An 18,380-nucleotide genomic window follows, 5' to 3' on the forward strand; every position below is an offset into this window, starting at 1 on the left:
GTTATTTAAAAGGTATTTTTAAAATGCTTTATGGACATTCCAGAAGGTCAAGGACCAATTATAATTTTTCCTATTGATTATTATATTCGATTAACACGTTTCCATTTTGTGCGATGCGTTTGTGGGACAAAATCGCATTAATCGAGGCCAGCCTGTATCTTATTTATAAGTTTCTTTTTTCTGCCTCAATTTCTTCAGAAAGGTCTAACAATTTCTCAATTTTGCCATCAGAAAGGCCTTTACTAGACCTTGAGGACAAAAAAAAAAAAAAAAAAATCTGCCTGCCATTAACTTATTGAATATAAACATCAATTTACGTTTTAGGATTGTTTATATGAAGCATGAACAGAAGGCAGTACAGTAAATGAGCCAGCACTCCAGGAAAACAAATTTCATAATTGGAAATGTTGACAGTTGAGACATTCTGACTTGAAGAAGAAAAAGGAGGAAAAAATTTGCTTGCTGTTAATAATTGAATATAAACATAGATTTAGTTTTTCAGATTCTTTACATGAAGTAAAGGTAGATGTCACTACACCAACCAGTATAGTGGAAAAACAAATTTCTCAATCAGAAATGCCAATGTTTGCAGCCAGCGCTTGCTGTGTTTAATAATCAAATATAAACATGGATTTAGCTTTTCACATTGTTTATATGAAATGTAAATAGATGGTAGTACAATAATTGTGCCAGCACAGCAGGAAAACAAATTCCAAAAGCAGAAATGCCGATGGGTACACTGGATATGATGTTGGACTGAAACTGGAATTTTACAATGTCGTGGTAGGCATAACATTGGACCAAAAGGGGTTAAAAAACCACCCACCTTTAGAATCTTAAATCCCAGCAATATGGAAGCATGGAATCATAATGAGTTAAAAAAAAAAAAAAAAAAAAAACTGTGGCCAGGAACTAATCACGTGGCTACTCAGATGACTCTCAAACCGTATTCTGAAACCAGTACTGTACAGTGTGGTTAGAATTACTTTGTTTCCACACCATGTAAAAAATACATTGGAAGAAACTTTTATTGGCCATTTTCACAGTGTGGCTAAGTTAGTCTCAAGCAGGGTTTGCATGGTTTTTCTCTCAGAAACTCAGATTTTTCATCCAACAAACCAGCAATCTAACCAAAGAATGCATGTTTATTAGGTCGACATAATAACATTGATGCTTCATAGCCTTAATTGCTTTGGCACTTAATGCAAGTACACACACACTACAACCAATACTATCATTAGTTCACTTAGAAGTTATAGTATGTCTTAAAGTACTGTTTTATTGGACTAAATTCAAAAAATAGCAAGGGCTTAATTTTTCAGTACTCACCTTGATCGATCTGCAATTGTTATGGTTTGAATGGCAGGAGGTGACTAGCTTTAAGGTGATTGGTTCTTAAATTAAGGGGTGGGTAAATAGTAGTTATAATGGAAACGAGATTAAAATATGCGCAAGGAAGTAGAAGTGCACTAACTTCGTCCTTGGTTGTTGTTAAATTGGGTTCAACTTTGCGATAAAAAGCCATCAGAGCAAAAGAAAGTATTATTATTAAGGGGTTGACAGAGTAGATGGCCCCTGCAGGCATGCCCGTGCCCCACCAAAGTGAGAAAATTTGGGAGGCAAGCCTCTGCTCCCCCCCCCAGGAGTTTGGAAAGAAAGATCCGCTCAAGAGAGAGAGTGTAGATTTGGGTCGCCAATAAGCTGTCCTGGCAGGAGAGTGCCACCATACGTTGATAAGTTTGCAGGCCTTAAAAAGCTGGCCATTGAGTCTCATCTAGGTGGGACACTAATAGGGGGTTAAATCTGGGATGTCATCCTTCCAGACTGCATGTGGTCTGGGTCCTATTTTCTGGTCATTATCTTGGGATCATAATCAGGTCTACTGGCTGTCATTATGGGGTTTTATCCCTTCCGTTATGTTTGCTAGTCCTTACACTACCTTTTGTCGTTATGTAGTGGGTCTATGCTGCAAGATCTTTAGCATTAGCATTAGTAGAGGCATTTGATGCAAGAAAGCAAGCTTATGCAGCATCAGCCAAAAAAAAAAAAAAAAAAAGTAACATAAATAAATAAAAATAACCACTTCCACTTCACCCCTCTGTTCTTTCGAAATACCTGTCCAGCTGAGCCTTAAACTTATTTAGGCTATCAACTTCCACGACAAGGGATGGAAGTCTGTTCCACCCACCAACCACCCGCTGGCTAAAGGCAAATTTCCGCACATCTATCCTACATCTGTCTTTCCTCAATTTGAATTTATGCCCTCTCAGGTGATTTTTCTGAGCTAGAGAAAGAATCCCATCAGCATTGAGCATGCTCAAACCATTCAAGGCTTTGTACACCTCTATCAGATCACCCCGCTGGTGCCTAGTTTCCAGACACTGTAATTTGCAAAACTTAAGCCTTTCTTCGTAAGAGAACCCCTTTGTCCCATTCACCAATCTAGTTGCCCTTCTCTGTACTCGTTCCAGCAGCTCTACATCCTTCCTGAAATGAGGCCTCCAGGCCTGTATACAGTACTCTAGGTGTGGCCTGACCATTGCCTTATACAAGGGAATAATCACCTCCTTATCCCTGCTAGAAAAATTCCTATATATCATTGACAATACACCATGAGCTACTCTTGCAGCTCGTCTGCACTGCTCAGAGAACTTCATATCTGCCTGCACCACCACCCCCAGGTCCCTTTCATTCTCTACCACTGTCAGTGTAGTACCACAGAGTTGATACGTTGCTCTGGGGTTGCTGTTTCCCATATGTAGTACTTTACATTTGTCAATGTTAAACTTCATTTGCCACCTCGAAGCCCATCTGCTCAACCTTTCCAAATCCTGTTGCAGCAGCATAGTGTCAGTAGTGTCCTTGACAACCCTGCCAACCTTCGTATCGTCTGCAAACTTGGACATTAAGCCTGATATACCATCATCAATATCATTTATAAATACAGAAAACAATAAAGGCCCCAATACTGAACCCTGAGGGACTCCACTAATAACATTAGTCCACGATGAGCAGTGTCCATTGATTACCACTCTCTGTCTTCTCCCCCTCAACCACCCCTTTATCCATAGCAGCAACTTGCCTCCAATGCCACACTGCTCCAATTTGTGCAGCAGTCTTCCATGTGCAACAGTATCAAAAGCCTTTCTAAGATCCAAGTATATAATATCAAAGTTATTCCCTGCATCCAGTTCTTTTGTGACTGCATCGTAGTATCCAATCAAATTGGTCAGGCAAGACTTCCCCTTAACAAAACCATGCTGTGTCCTAGCTATAACTGAAGTCTTGTCTAGATGATCCTGCAGTGCTTCTTTCACCAGTGCCTCCATTAATTTTCCGGGAACAGAAGTTAAACTCACAGGTCTATAATTACTTGTGTCAGCCTTTGATCCCCCTTTGTGAATTGGGGTCACATTTGCACATCTCCAGTCAATGGGTACCTCCCCTGAGTCCAAGGAAGCTCTCATAATTATGGCTAAGGGTTTGCTTACCTCCTTTGCTGCCTCCTTTAATATAACTGGATAGATCCCATCCACCCCAGGTGCCTTTCTTGTGTTTATCTTCAACAATTTCTCCTCCACTTTGCTCTCAGTTATTACAAGATTCTCTAGCTTACTGCTAAAGTTGAATACACCTCTGGCATTCCCCTCGCTGAATAACTCCTCATGTGTGAATGTCGATGCAAAATATTCATTTAGTTTGTTAGCTACCCGAGCAGGGTCATCAACAGTTGACCCATCGATCTCAAGTGGACCAATCTGATTCATCCCCTTCCTTCTAGAGTTTACATAAGTAAAGAACTCTTTGCTGTTTTTCTTCGCATCCCTTGCCAAGGATCTCTCGTAATCTGCCTTCGTCTGCCTAACCTCCTTTGTAACTTGGTTACAGATCAACTTGTATCTATCATAGGCGTCCGTGTCACGTGTTAATTTGTATGTATCCCATGCATTTTTCTTCTCTGCCATCTTGGGGCAGTGTCCCTTTGTTCTGATGTCACGCCTATTTAAAGGTGTTTTTCGCTTCCATTGGTAGTAATCATGACTCTTGTGGTTAGACAATATATTGTCACTTGTCTTTTTCCAGTGCATTTTGTAGTCAATTCAAGATCTGTATAGTCGGCTCCTCTGTGTCGTCTCACTGCTATTTGCAGGTTTGTTTTGTCTATTGTTTGGCGTTAACGTTCTTAACTGATTTTGCCTGGGCAAAATCAGTTAAGGCTAAATATTCCTCTTACGTATCTAGTAGATGTGACTCAAGATCCCTGGGTAGATAGTGAACTCTAGTTATTAGTCTGCATCTAAGGTCTTCGTATTGGGCACACTCAAACATAATGTGCACTCAGCTTTCTTGTTCTCCGCAAGTACAATGTGGGTCCTCCACTATTCCCAATGCTGTAAGCTTTGCATTGAAAGCCCCACGACCCGTAAGGAGGTAGGTCATGTAAAGTCCGGGTTGCAGCCAGGTTGGGAGAATGGGGTATACTCTGTCTATGTCCGGGATGAACTTTTTGGTGATATTCCCTTTTGTTGTGTTTGTCCAGCGGTATTTCTAGGTTTGTTTTAGGTATTTCTGTAGCCTGTTCTTTTCAGCCTTGTGGGTTGCACTGTTATCCACTGTGTAGTCTAGGTGGGTGCAAGGCATTCCTTTGGTTATATAATAGACTATTCCAGTGCATATGATGTCCAGGTCAAGGGGAAGGGCTCCGGCCAAGACCTGTAGGGCGATAGTGCTAGTGGTGCTGCAGGCTCTGGTAATGGTTAACAGGATAGTTCTATGGATTGAGTCGATTATGCATCTATTTACGGCAGTTGATGCCTTGTGATACCAAACTGCAGAGGCACATATTATAGCTGGTAGGAATGTCGTTTTATAATATAAGGAGAGTATGTTACATTTAAGTCCCCAGTCACGACGGACCACACGGGCTAACAGTGCAGAATACTTCCTTATCTTTGTTCTTAGATGTGTGAGATGCTGCTTCAAGCAGCATCTTTGTTCTTAGATGTGTGAGATGCTGCTTGAAGGAAAGATATAAGGAAAGATATCTAATATCACCCCCAGGTACTTAAGCTGGCTTTGGAGTTTAATTGTGGTGTTGTTCACCTTTATTTGAGGCGGCCTGTGCAGGACAAGAGAGCCTTTCAGTAAGGTTGAGGATGTCTTAGTCGGTGACATTTTTAGGCAGTGTAAGATGGTCCAGTCCTGTAGTATCTTGATGGCATGGTTTGCTTTTACCTCCAACTGTGCTCTACTGTCAGCAGCAATTTTCAAGATCAAGTCGTTGGCAAAAGCTTGGGTTTGGACGTCACCAAGGTCCATGGCCAGAAACTCATCGAAGACAATGTTCCACAGGAGCGGCCCCAGGATGGAACCCTGGGGGGCAACCCCTACAGACACAGCGGTTTACCCTACCGTAGGGTGCTACAACACTAATACTCCTGTTGGTAAGGTAAGACTTGATAGTGAGATACAAGTTGCAGGGAAGGTTGGCCTGCCTTAGTCCTGCCAGGACACTCGGCCACCAAATGGTGTTGAAAGCCCCGGAAAAATCTATGGAGATGATTAGATGATTATTACTGTTGGAACTGGCCATACCGTGCAGCAGATGTCTAAGTGCTCTACTGTCGAAGACTTGGGCTTAAAGCCGAACTGGGTAGACATGTGCAGTTCAGCACTCTTGTAATGTGTGTCAGTTCAGGCATATAGCATTCTCTCAAATAGTTTGCTGATCACTGGTAGCAAAGCTATCGGTCTGTAAGTGGTTGGCTGTTATGGAGGCTTCGTGGGTGTTTTTGGGATCAGCTTCAGTCCCACAGTCTTCCAGTTTCTTGGGAAGATGCCGTGATCCAAACAGTTATGGAACAGATTTAGGAGTTCGGAGGTCAGGTCCGTTACTTTTTTGATAATTTCCGGCTTGAGATAATCGAGGCCAGGGCACTTATTATTTCTTACGTGATTTGCCGCTGATTTGATGTCATCTAGCGTGAACGGTGGTTCACGGGAGTCAATAGTGTACATGTCATTTTCTTGGCATATTCTATGCTGTTCAGTTGAAGTAGGCATGGCAGTCTCCGGGAAAATAATGCCCAGAATATTTGTGATTGAATGTTGCCATTCAATCTATTCAGTCTATAGGATAATCGCAAACAAACTCCCCCCCCCGGGAGTTTGTTTGTGATTATCCTATAGACTACCCCCCCATGGCTCATTATTTCCTGCTATGTCTGCCAAGTTTTCCCAGGCTCTTTGTTTGCTCTTGTTTATCGCATCCGTATATCTGTTTCTTGCTTCTCTATAGCGCTCCTTCAGTATCTAGACCTCAGCAGCAGGCCATGTGCACCTTGCCCGTTGAAAGAGTTTTCTTCTTTTCATGGTCTCCCTTCTGAGTTGCTGGATCTCGTGAGTCCACCATGGGACTGCTCCCGGTTTGGGATTTCTCCTCTTCATTGATACTTTAACCACTGCAAGTATTATTTCCCTTACCCTCTTTTGATTCTCGTCTGGGTCCCCATTCTGGTTTGTTGTTTCCAGGTGTTGGGCCGCAGCGGGCGTTAAGACCTCTCTGAACCTTTCCCAGTTTGCCCAGCAGATGGGGAAGCAATTTAGTGTTTGTTTAGGTATCAGTAGCCTGTTTAATGATCTTCTGATTTGGCAGGTAATCACCCTATGGCCGGAAGTCGTCCACGAGTCTCTGACGATCCAATCCTCAACGTACCCTGCAAAGGTTTCCCGTGGACAACATGACATCAATAGTCGCCTCCCACAGAGTATTACAAAGTGTAGGTATCTGGTGTGGTCTGTTTAGGATAGCGAACCGGGAGTTCGAGAGAAATTCCTCTAAAATCTGTCCATTTCTGGTACCTCTCCTGTCTGGGATCAGACTGTGCCAGGCTGGGGAGCAAGCATCTACCCCAATTATGATCCTTTGATCGGGGAGCATGTCGGTCAAAGCCTGCAAGTACCTGGTGATGGGTGCAATGTCCTCGCCTGGCCTGCAGTAAAAGGCCACAGCATAGATTTGGCCCAATGGCGTTAAGATGTGGGCACACGCTGCCCAGGGTGCACAAAGCTGTGTTACTTTAGTCACAGTATAATTGGGATTGCGGACCACAACTGCAACCCAAGGGGTGTCTCTCGTCATGGACTATTTTGTATGCTGCCAGATATCCGCACACTCATTTTGAGTGGGTTCCTGGAGTAGTAGGATGTCAGCTGCTTCCTCGTCCACTATGACCCTAAGTTGCTGGGCCACTGCTCTATATCTCTGCACGTTATGCTGTATTATTGCAATTTTGGATCTGTTGTACTCTTTAGGGCGTCTCTCCATAGTTGGTTCGTGACTGCTATAATCCTTTTACTTTAAGATGAACTGGACAGTTCGGGTTTCTGATAGAATGTGAATGGTCCATTTTCCTTGCCTTACAGTTTGTACAGATTGGATCTTGCTCCTTGTTTGGACATGTTTTATATTCATGTCCCCTGCCAGAGCAGTGACCGCAGGTTGATTCTGTTTGTGTACACGTATGGGTTGTGTGGCCTTATTTACAACACCGGAAGCATTTTGGGATTGCCACATGCTCCCGGAATCGGTGGGATCCCCATTCAATGTAGATTCTCTCTTGATTCTTTAGTTGCTACCAGACAGTCAGGGCCAGCTCTAGAACCCAGTTTCTGTTTGGTCCTGCCCTAGATCTGATGGAGTACCTGGGCTGCACCAGGGTTCACTGTTCCTGTAGTTGCTGGGGGGATTGGTCTCAGATTTCTGTTTATGATCTCTGTGGCTAACTGTTCTGGGGTTAGGTCCTTGTCTATGTCAAAGACAATATAGCAGGTCCTCTCTTTTTTTGGCAATTCTGCAGTCAAACCCAAGGTGGAAATTTTTGGGTTATCCATTATCGTCTGTATGTCTTCATTTCAATAACGAGTCCTACATTCCTTGTTTTCCGGATGGACTTTATCTTAGTAGTTTTGAGGTCATCCTTTAGTTCCTTCATCAGTTGTCTTTATTTCTTCACTAGTTCTCTTTTCCTGGGGGCCATCTGTGCTCACAGGTCTAAGCACAACCAAGTAGGGTGTCATCAAGAGAGGTTGCTTCCTTTTTCGGGGCCCGCTCTGAGTTTGTTTTCCTTGATTTTGGTTACTCCTCAGCATTTCAGCATATGTGGGAGCACGCTGTTGCATTTTATTTGTCCCACAGTCTTTATAGGCCTGCAGCCTCGCGGTGACCTTTTCATTCTCAACATAGGTCTTGAAAAGGATAGTCTCCATCTTGTTAAAGATTGTGACGATTTGCGACCTCACAAAGATGGTTATCCTGTTATTCGGTTCTTTAAATATTGATTCCAGTGCTGTTTTGAGTGCCAGTGACTTTTCATAGACAGTGCCCACCGGTAGGGAGGGATCCATGGGGGGGGGGAGTTTCCTGCTGCTTTTTGTTGTTTGTTTCTTTGTTCACATTGACATTTTCCTGAGTGTCCTTATTCTCTGTTTGGGAGCGTGTTCCCTGCTCTATTTTTGCTGCTAACAGTTTTTTGTTTTTATGCTTGCTTTGTGTTTGGGGTCCCTGGACAAGTGTCTTCTGTGTCCTCCTGTTGTTCTAGGGGGGTTATCTCGTCATCCTGCCCTTTTGGCTGAGTTTCTTTCAGTTTGTCATTTCTGCTATCCATATCATGAAGGTTCCGGATAATCGGATGTGCAGATTATCGGGGTTGTCAATCCTTTTATCAGTTTGTGGCTGTAATATGCTGGTGAACAATACCTGCTACACGTACTGGTGTTTAAAGTTCAAATTTAGAGTTTAAGGGTTGGAGAGGCTTTAAATTGTGGTGCATGTTTAGACACTGATAAAACCTCCAGTATTTGTCTTAAAGCTTTTCTGAGTAGTTCGTTTAATAGAGGGAGCCATCCTTTTTTTAATGATATTTGTTGAATCAAGATCCGATGAAATTTTTCCCCTTAAAAAGTTTGCCGAAAATCTCTCGTTTTTGTTCTTTGGACAGCACTAGACGTCACTTACGACCATGTACCCCCAGGGCTTTTCCAATTTCTGCAAATATTTCATATTATACTGAACGAGCAGTTTATGCAGTATCAGTCTTAGTTGGCAATTATTTTCAGCTAGCATGCGATATTAAACAGCTTTGAAGCAATTCACTCGTTACCGATCCAATATGGCGTCGCTATTGTTACGGTAATAAGGGATCGGGAACATGAGAAAAGAACATATAAAATATCTCTAGACTATGTAAAAATATCATTTTTTTACGGGTAATAACTAAAGAATCTTATGAGGGCAATAAAGAGAGATTATTTTGTAGGTTTTTAGGGCTTCCCAAAGTTTGGTCCTCTAATCAAAACGATTATTCTAAATATATGCTGCCAGCATATTGCTGTACTGGTTTACATAGGAAAATTTCTTAAAAACGTTCATATCTCTAAAAATAGTTGATGAAAAGTTACAAAAGGTCACCTGTACATCCAGTCCAATTTCCTCTTTCTTCCAACACCATCTGCGATCAGAAATTAGATGTTTTTCACAATAAAAATAACTTTTTTTTTCCACAGAGCTCACTATTCGTGTGACTACACTGGTCAGGGTATTCAGCGCCCTCTCTGTGTCTCAGACAGTGGGTCAAGTGAAATATTTCCATCATGACAACATTTAGTGCATTTATTCGATATGTTTAGCTGACGTCCCCAATATCTTGCACCGCAATACTCACAGTTGTAACGCATATTTCCTATGTCATGCTCTTCCACATTAATTACAGTTTGTTGATTATTCGCATCCAGTAGTTCTATTTGATTAGTCCTACGACGTTTTGCCCATCTTCTCATTTCCAATCTTGCTTCTCTTTCTTCAATGTTTTCTGTCCATCTTCGTAGTCGTAGAGTCTCGTTTCAGTCTCTTAGTCTATTAGATCTCTTCTCTAATGTTTCATAACCATTTCTACGTTTTCTCAAAGTTCTTACCTACACTGTTCAGCCATTTTCCATTTTTACACTTCTTAAAATTTAGAATGGTTTATTAAAATCGAAGACAGATAAAATAAACAGTTAAAATAAACATACATTGATAGCTTTCAGGCATAGGTTGCCTTTCTTCAGTTGAAAAACTTTAGTACAAAAATTAACAAAGAATGCCTGGTATGGTGGTCATGCGAGGTGAACCGTGTGAATGGGTGCTGGTGACAATTAGCAGTTGGAAAATTTGGGCAGCATACCTAAGCATTTTATATATATAGATTTTCATTAGACTTTTAAACTGGGTGAACATTCTTTAGTGGAAACTGCCTTGCATACTTTGTTCCTTTCAGAGTGATCACATAATGCTAACATCTTGGAAAAGTTCACATGAGAAGGCAAAATTCTTTTATTCAAAAATGGGGGGAAAAAAGTGATTGCAAGGCTAGTAATGAGTATGTCTTAATTGACAAACCTACAATGAACAACTTGCCAGTGTACCACACATAGATCATGTGGTTTCACACACAACCATGGATGCCTTGTTATTTAGCTTAGCTTTTTTTCGGTTGATAAAAATTTAATACAAATGTTGAAATTGGCATATTTTTAACCTGAATTTTATTTATATGCTGTTTTAATATTCTAATTGTAAATAGTATATACATATTGCAGCCTGAGATAGTTTATTTACAATTTTTATTTGGGCTGATGAGCTAGAGGAAATGTATTATTTCCACTGTATGACTGAAGTATTGACACACACACACACACACACACACACACACACACACACACACACACACACACACACACACAGAGAAAAGTAGTAACAAAAAAGGGCTAATATATGGTAGGGCCACCTTTAGCCTGTATGACAGCTTCCATCATCCTGGACACACTTCTACCAGCTTCTGCTAGGTATTGATTGAATTTTCTTCCATTCCTCCAGAAAAGCAGCTACCAAAGCCAATTTAGAAGTTAGAAGGCTGATTTTATTGCTGCAGCCTAATTCAAAACTCCAATTCATTCCAAAAATGTTCAGTGGGGACAGGATGGAGGGGATCAGATTCAGGCTATGAATTGGCCAACTTTTTTGTCATTGTCTACAGACCAGTCCTGTATGACCCTTGATGAAGTATCAGCATTAGTAGAGCCAAAAATGATGCAAGAAAACAAGCTTGTATAGCATCAGCCTAAAAAAAATAAAAACTACTCACTTCATTTGCTTACCTCATCTAATAATTTGTACAGTCCTTTAAATTTATTCAAACTACTCATTTCCACAGCTCAAAGTGAAGGTTTGTTTCATCAATCAGTTACTTTAAGGATGAAAGCAAGTAGTTTTCTCAACCCATTAAAGCCCTAAACACCTCACAGGTGCATTGTTTCTTGTTGCTCTTCTTCCACACTTATTCCAACAGATGTACATCCTTCTCCTTCCTAAAATGAGGCTTCCAAACTTATGTATTACTCAAGTTGCATCTCTTTACAGATGGAATAATCACCTCTTTGTTCCATCTGTAAAAATTCCTGTATATCATTTGACAGAATCCCATGGGATGTCCTAGAAGGTTGTCTGCACTGCTCAGCAAACACCATGCAGACTGTACAGTTACCCCTACATCTTTTGGTTACTCAGATGATATGCTATTTTGATATCATTGCTACCAAACTTTAGTAAGCATTTTTTGTCCAGTTCCTTGGTGTCTACCTCACAGTCATTAATCACATTGGTCACACAAGAACTCCCCTTAATGATTCCATGGTGTGATTGCTCTATAACCACGTTCCTGTCAAGATGATTCTTCTTTAGCCACCGACTCCATTATATTTCTTAGCACAGAAATTAGTCTTACAGAACTGTAATCACTTACTTGGACTTTATGAATACTCTTTATGAATAGGAGAGATGATTACTCATCCTTCAGGCTCTAGGGGCATCCTCTTTTGCTGTTTCTTATAATATAAGTGGTTAGAATCCATCTTGTGGTGCTTAATTTACTTTAGCTTTAACAATTTCTTAACAACTTTCAGTTACCATAAAATCATATAACTCCCAGTTAGAATAATCCCATCCCTAAAACTCCTTCACATGTGAATATAGATGCAAAATATTTGTGTTTAGTTTACCAACCTGAACAGGATCGTCAGTACTTATGCTATCGACATCCAGTAAACCAATATAGTTCTTTCCTTCTAGTGTTAACATAAGCAAAGAATTCTTTGCATTTTCTTCTCTGCCACTACTTTCATCAGCTCATCTGATCCATTAAGGTCTAAACAATATTCTCTTGGTATAAAAAGATTAGTAGCTTCTATGATTACTACTGAATGTTTTCCATTTATAATTTGCTGTTGGTAACATCATCAGTTGGTTTCATTACATTGAATTTAAAAAATAAGACCATTGTAATCACTTTTGCAAAAGCAAAATTCTTTCCCTTTACACTTGAATAAATCCCATATCAGTGTATTGTGATCACTGCCACCTTGTGATTCATTTACCCGAAGATTCTTAATGTATGAAGAATCACTGCTAATAATTAAAACAAGAGTATTGCTTTCCCTTGTCACCTCTCTAACATATTGGTTTAAAAAACAGTAACCAATAAATCCAGAAATGTTCTGCTACTTTGTGAGCGACCCATCTGCAAGTTCTAATTAATATCTGGAAAGTTAATTTCCCAAGATAAAACCTTGTGGTTTACTGGCCCACTCTGTGTGTATAGCTGTCCATTATACTCATAACAGTCAATTGGCCTGTACCACACCCCTTCTTATTTTTGTTTTTCCACTTTTTTGTCACAGCTAGGGATGTCTGATTTTAAAAAGGACATCAAGGTTGAAAATGCTGGACAATTAATTACTGAGGGTAACATACATTTTAAAAAATTCTTTGTTTTTCCCTTTGCGTATAACACATATCAGTATTTTGCAATTATTGTAAACGGACTCTTCAACAGGAATATCACAATAGCCAACTGTAAATTTTTTTATTATAATTACTCGACGTTTAACTATCTCCTGTGTTAACTATAAATTGGTGTTTAGTATATCTCGACTTTCAGAATCTTGACTATTTATGAACAAATTAGTTCATTTTTGCAGGAAAAGCAAAGGAAATGGGGAAAAACTATTAATGATGTTGCAGCAAGAGTGAAAAGAAAAATTCATTTTACATTAATCTCATTACATAGTTCGAATATTTCTGGTTACTAGTTTTTATTATTTTTATCATTTTTTAGATATAAATACTTTCATTATACAGGGTTGTTAAAATTAAAGTGTCCCTATGTGGAGGGCTGGAGCAAGTTCTAAGGCTCATACTGAAGAGAAATTTGAACAACACATACAACAAAGAATGCGCTCGCCATTTATTGGGAAAAAAAAATTAGTTACAAAATTTGTCACTGTTTGGTGCATAACTAAGTTACGATTATGCAAATAACTTGTGTTATTTGCATAATGTGCCACTACTCAGCTCTACTGTACTGTATAAAAGCAAAGCAGTCTCTTCAAAATCATACAGTAGATGATTGCCTGCACTACAGCAGCAATGCCAAAAACATTGCAAGAAAAGGCGCTATTAGTGAAACTGTACTATCAGGACCTCAACAATGCAGCTGCAGCTATCAGAGAAGCGCATAAGGCATGGACCTATGACTGTTTGTGCTGTCCGCAAAATGATTGCAAAATTTGAAGCGACAGGACATCTTGGTGTTCAACCAGGTAGAGGTCGAAAATGAGTGGACTCCTCTCATGTTGAAGATGTGGCTATGGCTGTTGTGGATTTATCAAGTCAATCTCCATGTGTTGCGGTACTATCCTTACACGATGCACATACTACAGCATGGTGATGCAGATATTCGTTTCACATATGCATTTCAGTTTCTGGTGCGAATGACAGTGAATATCACTTAGCCATGGAACATCCTTGGACAAGTGAATACGCACAATTGTCGCATATGAGCAACAGAAAACCCTTGAGTTATCCAAGAGGTCCCATTGCATTCTCCAAAAGTGACAGTGTTGTGTGGATTTATGGCCACATTCATGATTGGGCCATATTTTTTTGAACAGAACACCGACTGTATCCCGCACCTGTTCCCCATCACTGGACAGCGATATTATGAATTGCAATACCAGAGCTGCAACAACACGGGTGCCTTCAGGATACCATATTCATGCAAGATGGTATCCCCACATTCACCGTTGTACCCAAAGATTGCTAAGGCAATGCTTTACAGACGAATGGGTCATCAGCCGTTGTTTCCAGACGTCTTGGCCACCCCGATCACCAGACCTCACCCCATGCGACTTCTGGTTGTGGGGTTTTTTAAGAACCAGGTGTATCGGGAAGGATGTCAAACTCCGATAGATCTGAAGGATAGCATTAGACGTCATGTGCTGGCTATTCCAGTTGACATATTAAATTCTGCTGTAAAAAATGCTGTTCTTCAAATGGAAACTGTTGTTGACCAAAATGGAGGACACACTGAACAATTGTAGCACTGTTCAAGTGATTTGTATTGCCAAAGTGCCATATAGTGACAAATTTTGTAACTAATTTTTTTTTCCCAATAAATGGTGAGCGCATTCTTTATTGTACCTGTTGTCTAAATTTCTCTTCAATACGAGCCTTAGAACTCGCTCCAGAGCACTCTACATAGGGATACTTTAATTTTAATAACCCTGTATATAACAAATAAAATATTTAGGGTCTTAAATATATTAATCTAGATAATTTCTTGATGAACCTATTTTATTCATTATCATACACTTGATCTACCAAATTTGGAAATTTTATCTGGATCTATTTGAGAAAATTTGCAAATTTAGCTCTTTGATCAAGATTTCATTTCAGAACCATATTTTTTACTACATTCCAATAATGTCAGTAAATGTTTAGGTCATGAAATTGTCTCATTGTTGTTTTTGAATAAGATTAGCAAATCAATGATAATAAGTGATTACTCAGTTTTTGGGTGTCAAGATTTGTACACAAAGCATTAGACTTGAGGTAATAGTTCACTAAATACTTTACTGTAATGAATATTATTAGCACTTTCAGACTGTCCTGTGTAAACAACATTGACACTGCAATTTTTGCCCTATAGGTAGAATTCTCTGACCTGTTTAACTAGGCCATAAAATATAAACATGCCTTTTAAAATGCACACAGTGATCATTATCTCTTGAGGAGAAGGTTGTATTGTTAAAGACGCTTGACATTAAGACTTTGTGAATTAATTGTTGTGGAAGGCATTTTGCAATATACTTCTTAACCAAGACTAACTGTCTCCCTCTCCTGTCGGGTCTGTCCTTTCTGTACAAGTTGTATGGGGTGCCTCCATAGCCAGGTGGGCAGGAGCAGCAGTGCCTAGCACACGCTTCTTGATTAGACCGGGATTCGAGCCCGTGACCACCAAATACGGAGGATGCGGAAAGGTCAGGGAGTGACCACCGCATATCCCCGGAGCAATATGGCCTTAGTTGCTAATGCTCCTAAAAACCAAATAACAAACAATACAAGTTGTACTCACTGTATTAAAATTCTCATCCTCTGTCAGGTTCCACCATGTTTCTAATATATATATAATATCCTCATTTGATTATTGAATGAACTTCAAGTCTATCAAATTTATTTAATAATGCTCCTAGCATTAGGGGCACCTCCGTAGCCAGGTAGGTAGGAGCAGCAGTGCGTAGCACACGCTTCTTGATTAGACCGGGGTTCAAGCCCATGACCACCAAATACGGAGGATGCGGAAAGGTCAGGAAATGACCACCGCATATCCCCGGAGCAATATGGCCTTAGTTGCTAATGCTCCTAAAAAAAAAACCAAAATAACAAAAAAATTTAAAAAATCCTAGCATTAGTGTATAAGCAAGTATATATGTACTAGTTTGTGCTTTGAATAACCCTAACAATGAGGCTGGAAATTAAGGATGAGAGATGAGAAACACTTAAGTTATTTAGTTCAATGGTAATGGTAAATTAGATCACATGTTATAACACAGGACTAACTGTAAAAATAAAATAAATAAATAATTAAGATTGTAGGTTCAGAATGAGACAACATATTTAGACATTTAGCCATGAATAGGAATAACAAGAGAATTATTCAGACATTTGTTTTTAATTAACTTATACCAGTGACTCATAATAATAGTATTAAATATAAAATACTGCATTATTAATTTCACTTGCTTGAATATACAAGAAATGAATCTTAAATTCTTGAATTACCATTAAGAAGGAATTGTCTGTGTATATTGGGCAGTGGGTTGGATGGCTACAGTTTAGTGATTATTCACTGAAGTTCTAATTCAGACTTGAGGTTGTTGAGTTAACAAAGAATCACATATCATATGTTTCTGCATAAAATTATTTGGTTATATTCTACGTGTGATCGAATGATAGATTATATAATGCTTGCCTTCCCAAAATAATTAGTAAAACGTTTTGTTGTATAATAAAAGATTTGATGACAAATGCATGCTTGCCTTCCCAAAATAATTAGTAAAACATTTTGTTGTATAATAAAAGATTTGATGACAAATGCTGGAGCATTTATAGTGTAAAAGATATTGAAGAAAATCTGATTGTAAACTTTGTATTTACAGACGAACTGAAACATGTGATTGGAAGCGAGACAACTAGGAAAGGAGTTTTGTGTGTGTTTGAAATGTTCCAACATGCTGAACTGAATCGGCGTCTTCTGTATGTTCTTTTAGAAGGCATCTTAGAAACTTTATTTCCCAACAACAATCTTCCTCAGATCTTCCGACAGTTACATTCGAAGTCTCCTCGCACCAAAGCAGGATCATCGACATCAGAATGGCCCAAAGAAACCTCAAGGAATCACCAAAGGTTAGAACAGAAAAGGTGACAGGGCAGAAAACTGACAAAATTCAGATTAATTTCATAACAATCTTTGTGACCAGTAGTGTATTATATACAACTTCTTAAAGCTCTGTTGTATAGAAATGTATCATTAGCTCTGATACAAGACATTGTGCTCCTCATTGGTGCTGAAATCATTGGCTGTGTTGCTAACTAATGCATAACAGCCAAGTTGTGTTCACGGTTTGTATAGAAACTGATAGAGGACATTATATACATCAGACCAAGCTCATCTGAGATTTATGTACAGTATTGTTATTTTTGTGTTTGTATAAAAAAAAAGACTACTTTTGTCCCATTTTTTCCTAGAAGAAACCAAATGCATTCCTTTATGCCCATTAGGGTTTCCATGTGTGTTCAAAAAAAAGTCTTTATTTCTTTGTACAGTGATGTTAAAAAAGTTATTCTTTAACTTGCATAAAAGAAAGTGTACTTTGAACTTGTGATTTCCTGCAGTTGCAGAACACTTGGTGCCATTTATAATATAATGAAGTTTGTCTATATTATGTGGACAGCCTGACATAATACTTCACCAGTTTGAAATGGAAGAATTAAAAAAAAAAAAAAAGCACTGTGATTTAAATGGTAAATTTGAGTATGAATACTGCAAGGAAGTATGCATATCAGAATTGATTAGTTGATTTAGTAACTGAATAGTTTTTTGGCAAGCAAAGCAGTTTAGCAAGAAGAGGCTTGTATATCCCGTTTTACAGGCTTGGATTTCTTTTACAAGAAAAGCAATTTGAAAATGGAAAGTATGGCAATAAAAAGTAATATAGTATTATATATGTACAGATAAAATGCAATTTTTTTAATAGTTAATTTTGTCCTGTAATTATATTTTACAATGTTCATGAACTAAAGAAAAACTTACAATCTGTTTAAAGAAATGAAAAACTTCATATCTGAGCAAGAATAACAAATTACATATTTATCAGTTATTGATATCACTTCTTATTTAGGATAAATACCCATACTAAATGTATGTTAAAGTTGAGAAGCATTTCACGTATTATCTTTACCATTTTATGCAAGAGTTAATGCAATTTATATAGGCCTGTGGACCGATCAGTATACAAGAGAAAGGTAGTTATAAGGATGGTAATGAATTTTAATTATCAAAAACCACCCCTGATGCCAGTCTTAAATTAACCAGTTTATTTTTGTCTTTCTTAATTCTGAAGTGCTTTGTTTACAGTCTTTATCAAGCCAGTGCAAACATTTTTCTGCTGTATTTTTCTTATTTATTTTCTTTTTCTCTCCAATTATGGTATGTAATTTGATTTAGAATTTTGTGATATATGGAAAAAACAAAAAATTTTTCTATTCTTGTAAAACATTTTCATAGTACATTTTACCTCCATAAATATAACCAAGATTAAATTTTATCCTAGAACTTTAAATGGAAGAAGTAAAAAAAAAAAAAAAAAAAAAAAAAAGCATGCTCAGTGTAATGGTTTTTCAGTATTTCTAATTTTAAACTTATTTCAGATACTTTTTTATTTTC

General features: G+C 38.7%; 1 protein-coding gene across 4 annotated transcripts in view; it reads left to right on the forward strand.

Moving 5' to 3' along the window:
• LOC150090697 (sorting nexin-13-like) overlaps nt 1–17,384 on the forward strand; it is a 372,237-nt gene extending 354,853 nt beyond the window's left edge. For all 4 annotated transcript variants that reach the window (XM_090372320.1, XM_090372326.1, XM_090372330.1 and 1 more), the window contains one exon: nt 16,594–17,384. In XM_090372320.1, coding sequence (XP_090228446.1) covers nt 16,594–16,859 — 266 coding nt within the window. In that variant the 3' untranslated portion in view covers nt 16,860–17,384. The remainder of the gene's footprint in view (nt 1–16,593) is intronic.
• The last annotated feature ends 996 nt before the right edge of the window (nt 17,385–18,380 follow it).

The sequence above is a fragment of the Mastigoproctus giganteus genome, chromosome 1 (genome assembly GCF_048544385.1).
Source record: "Mastigoproctus giganteus isolate SK-2022 chromosome 1, ASM4854438v1, whole genome shotgun sequence".
Lineage (NCBI taxonomy): Eukaryota > Metazoa > Arthropoda > Arachnida > Uropygi > Thelyphonidae > Mastigoproctus > Mastigoproctus giganteus.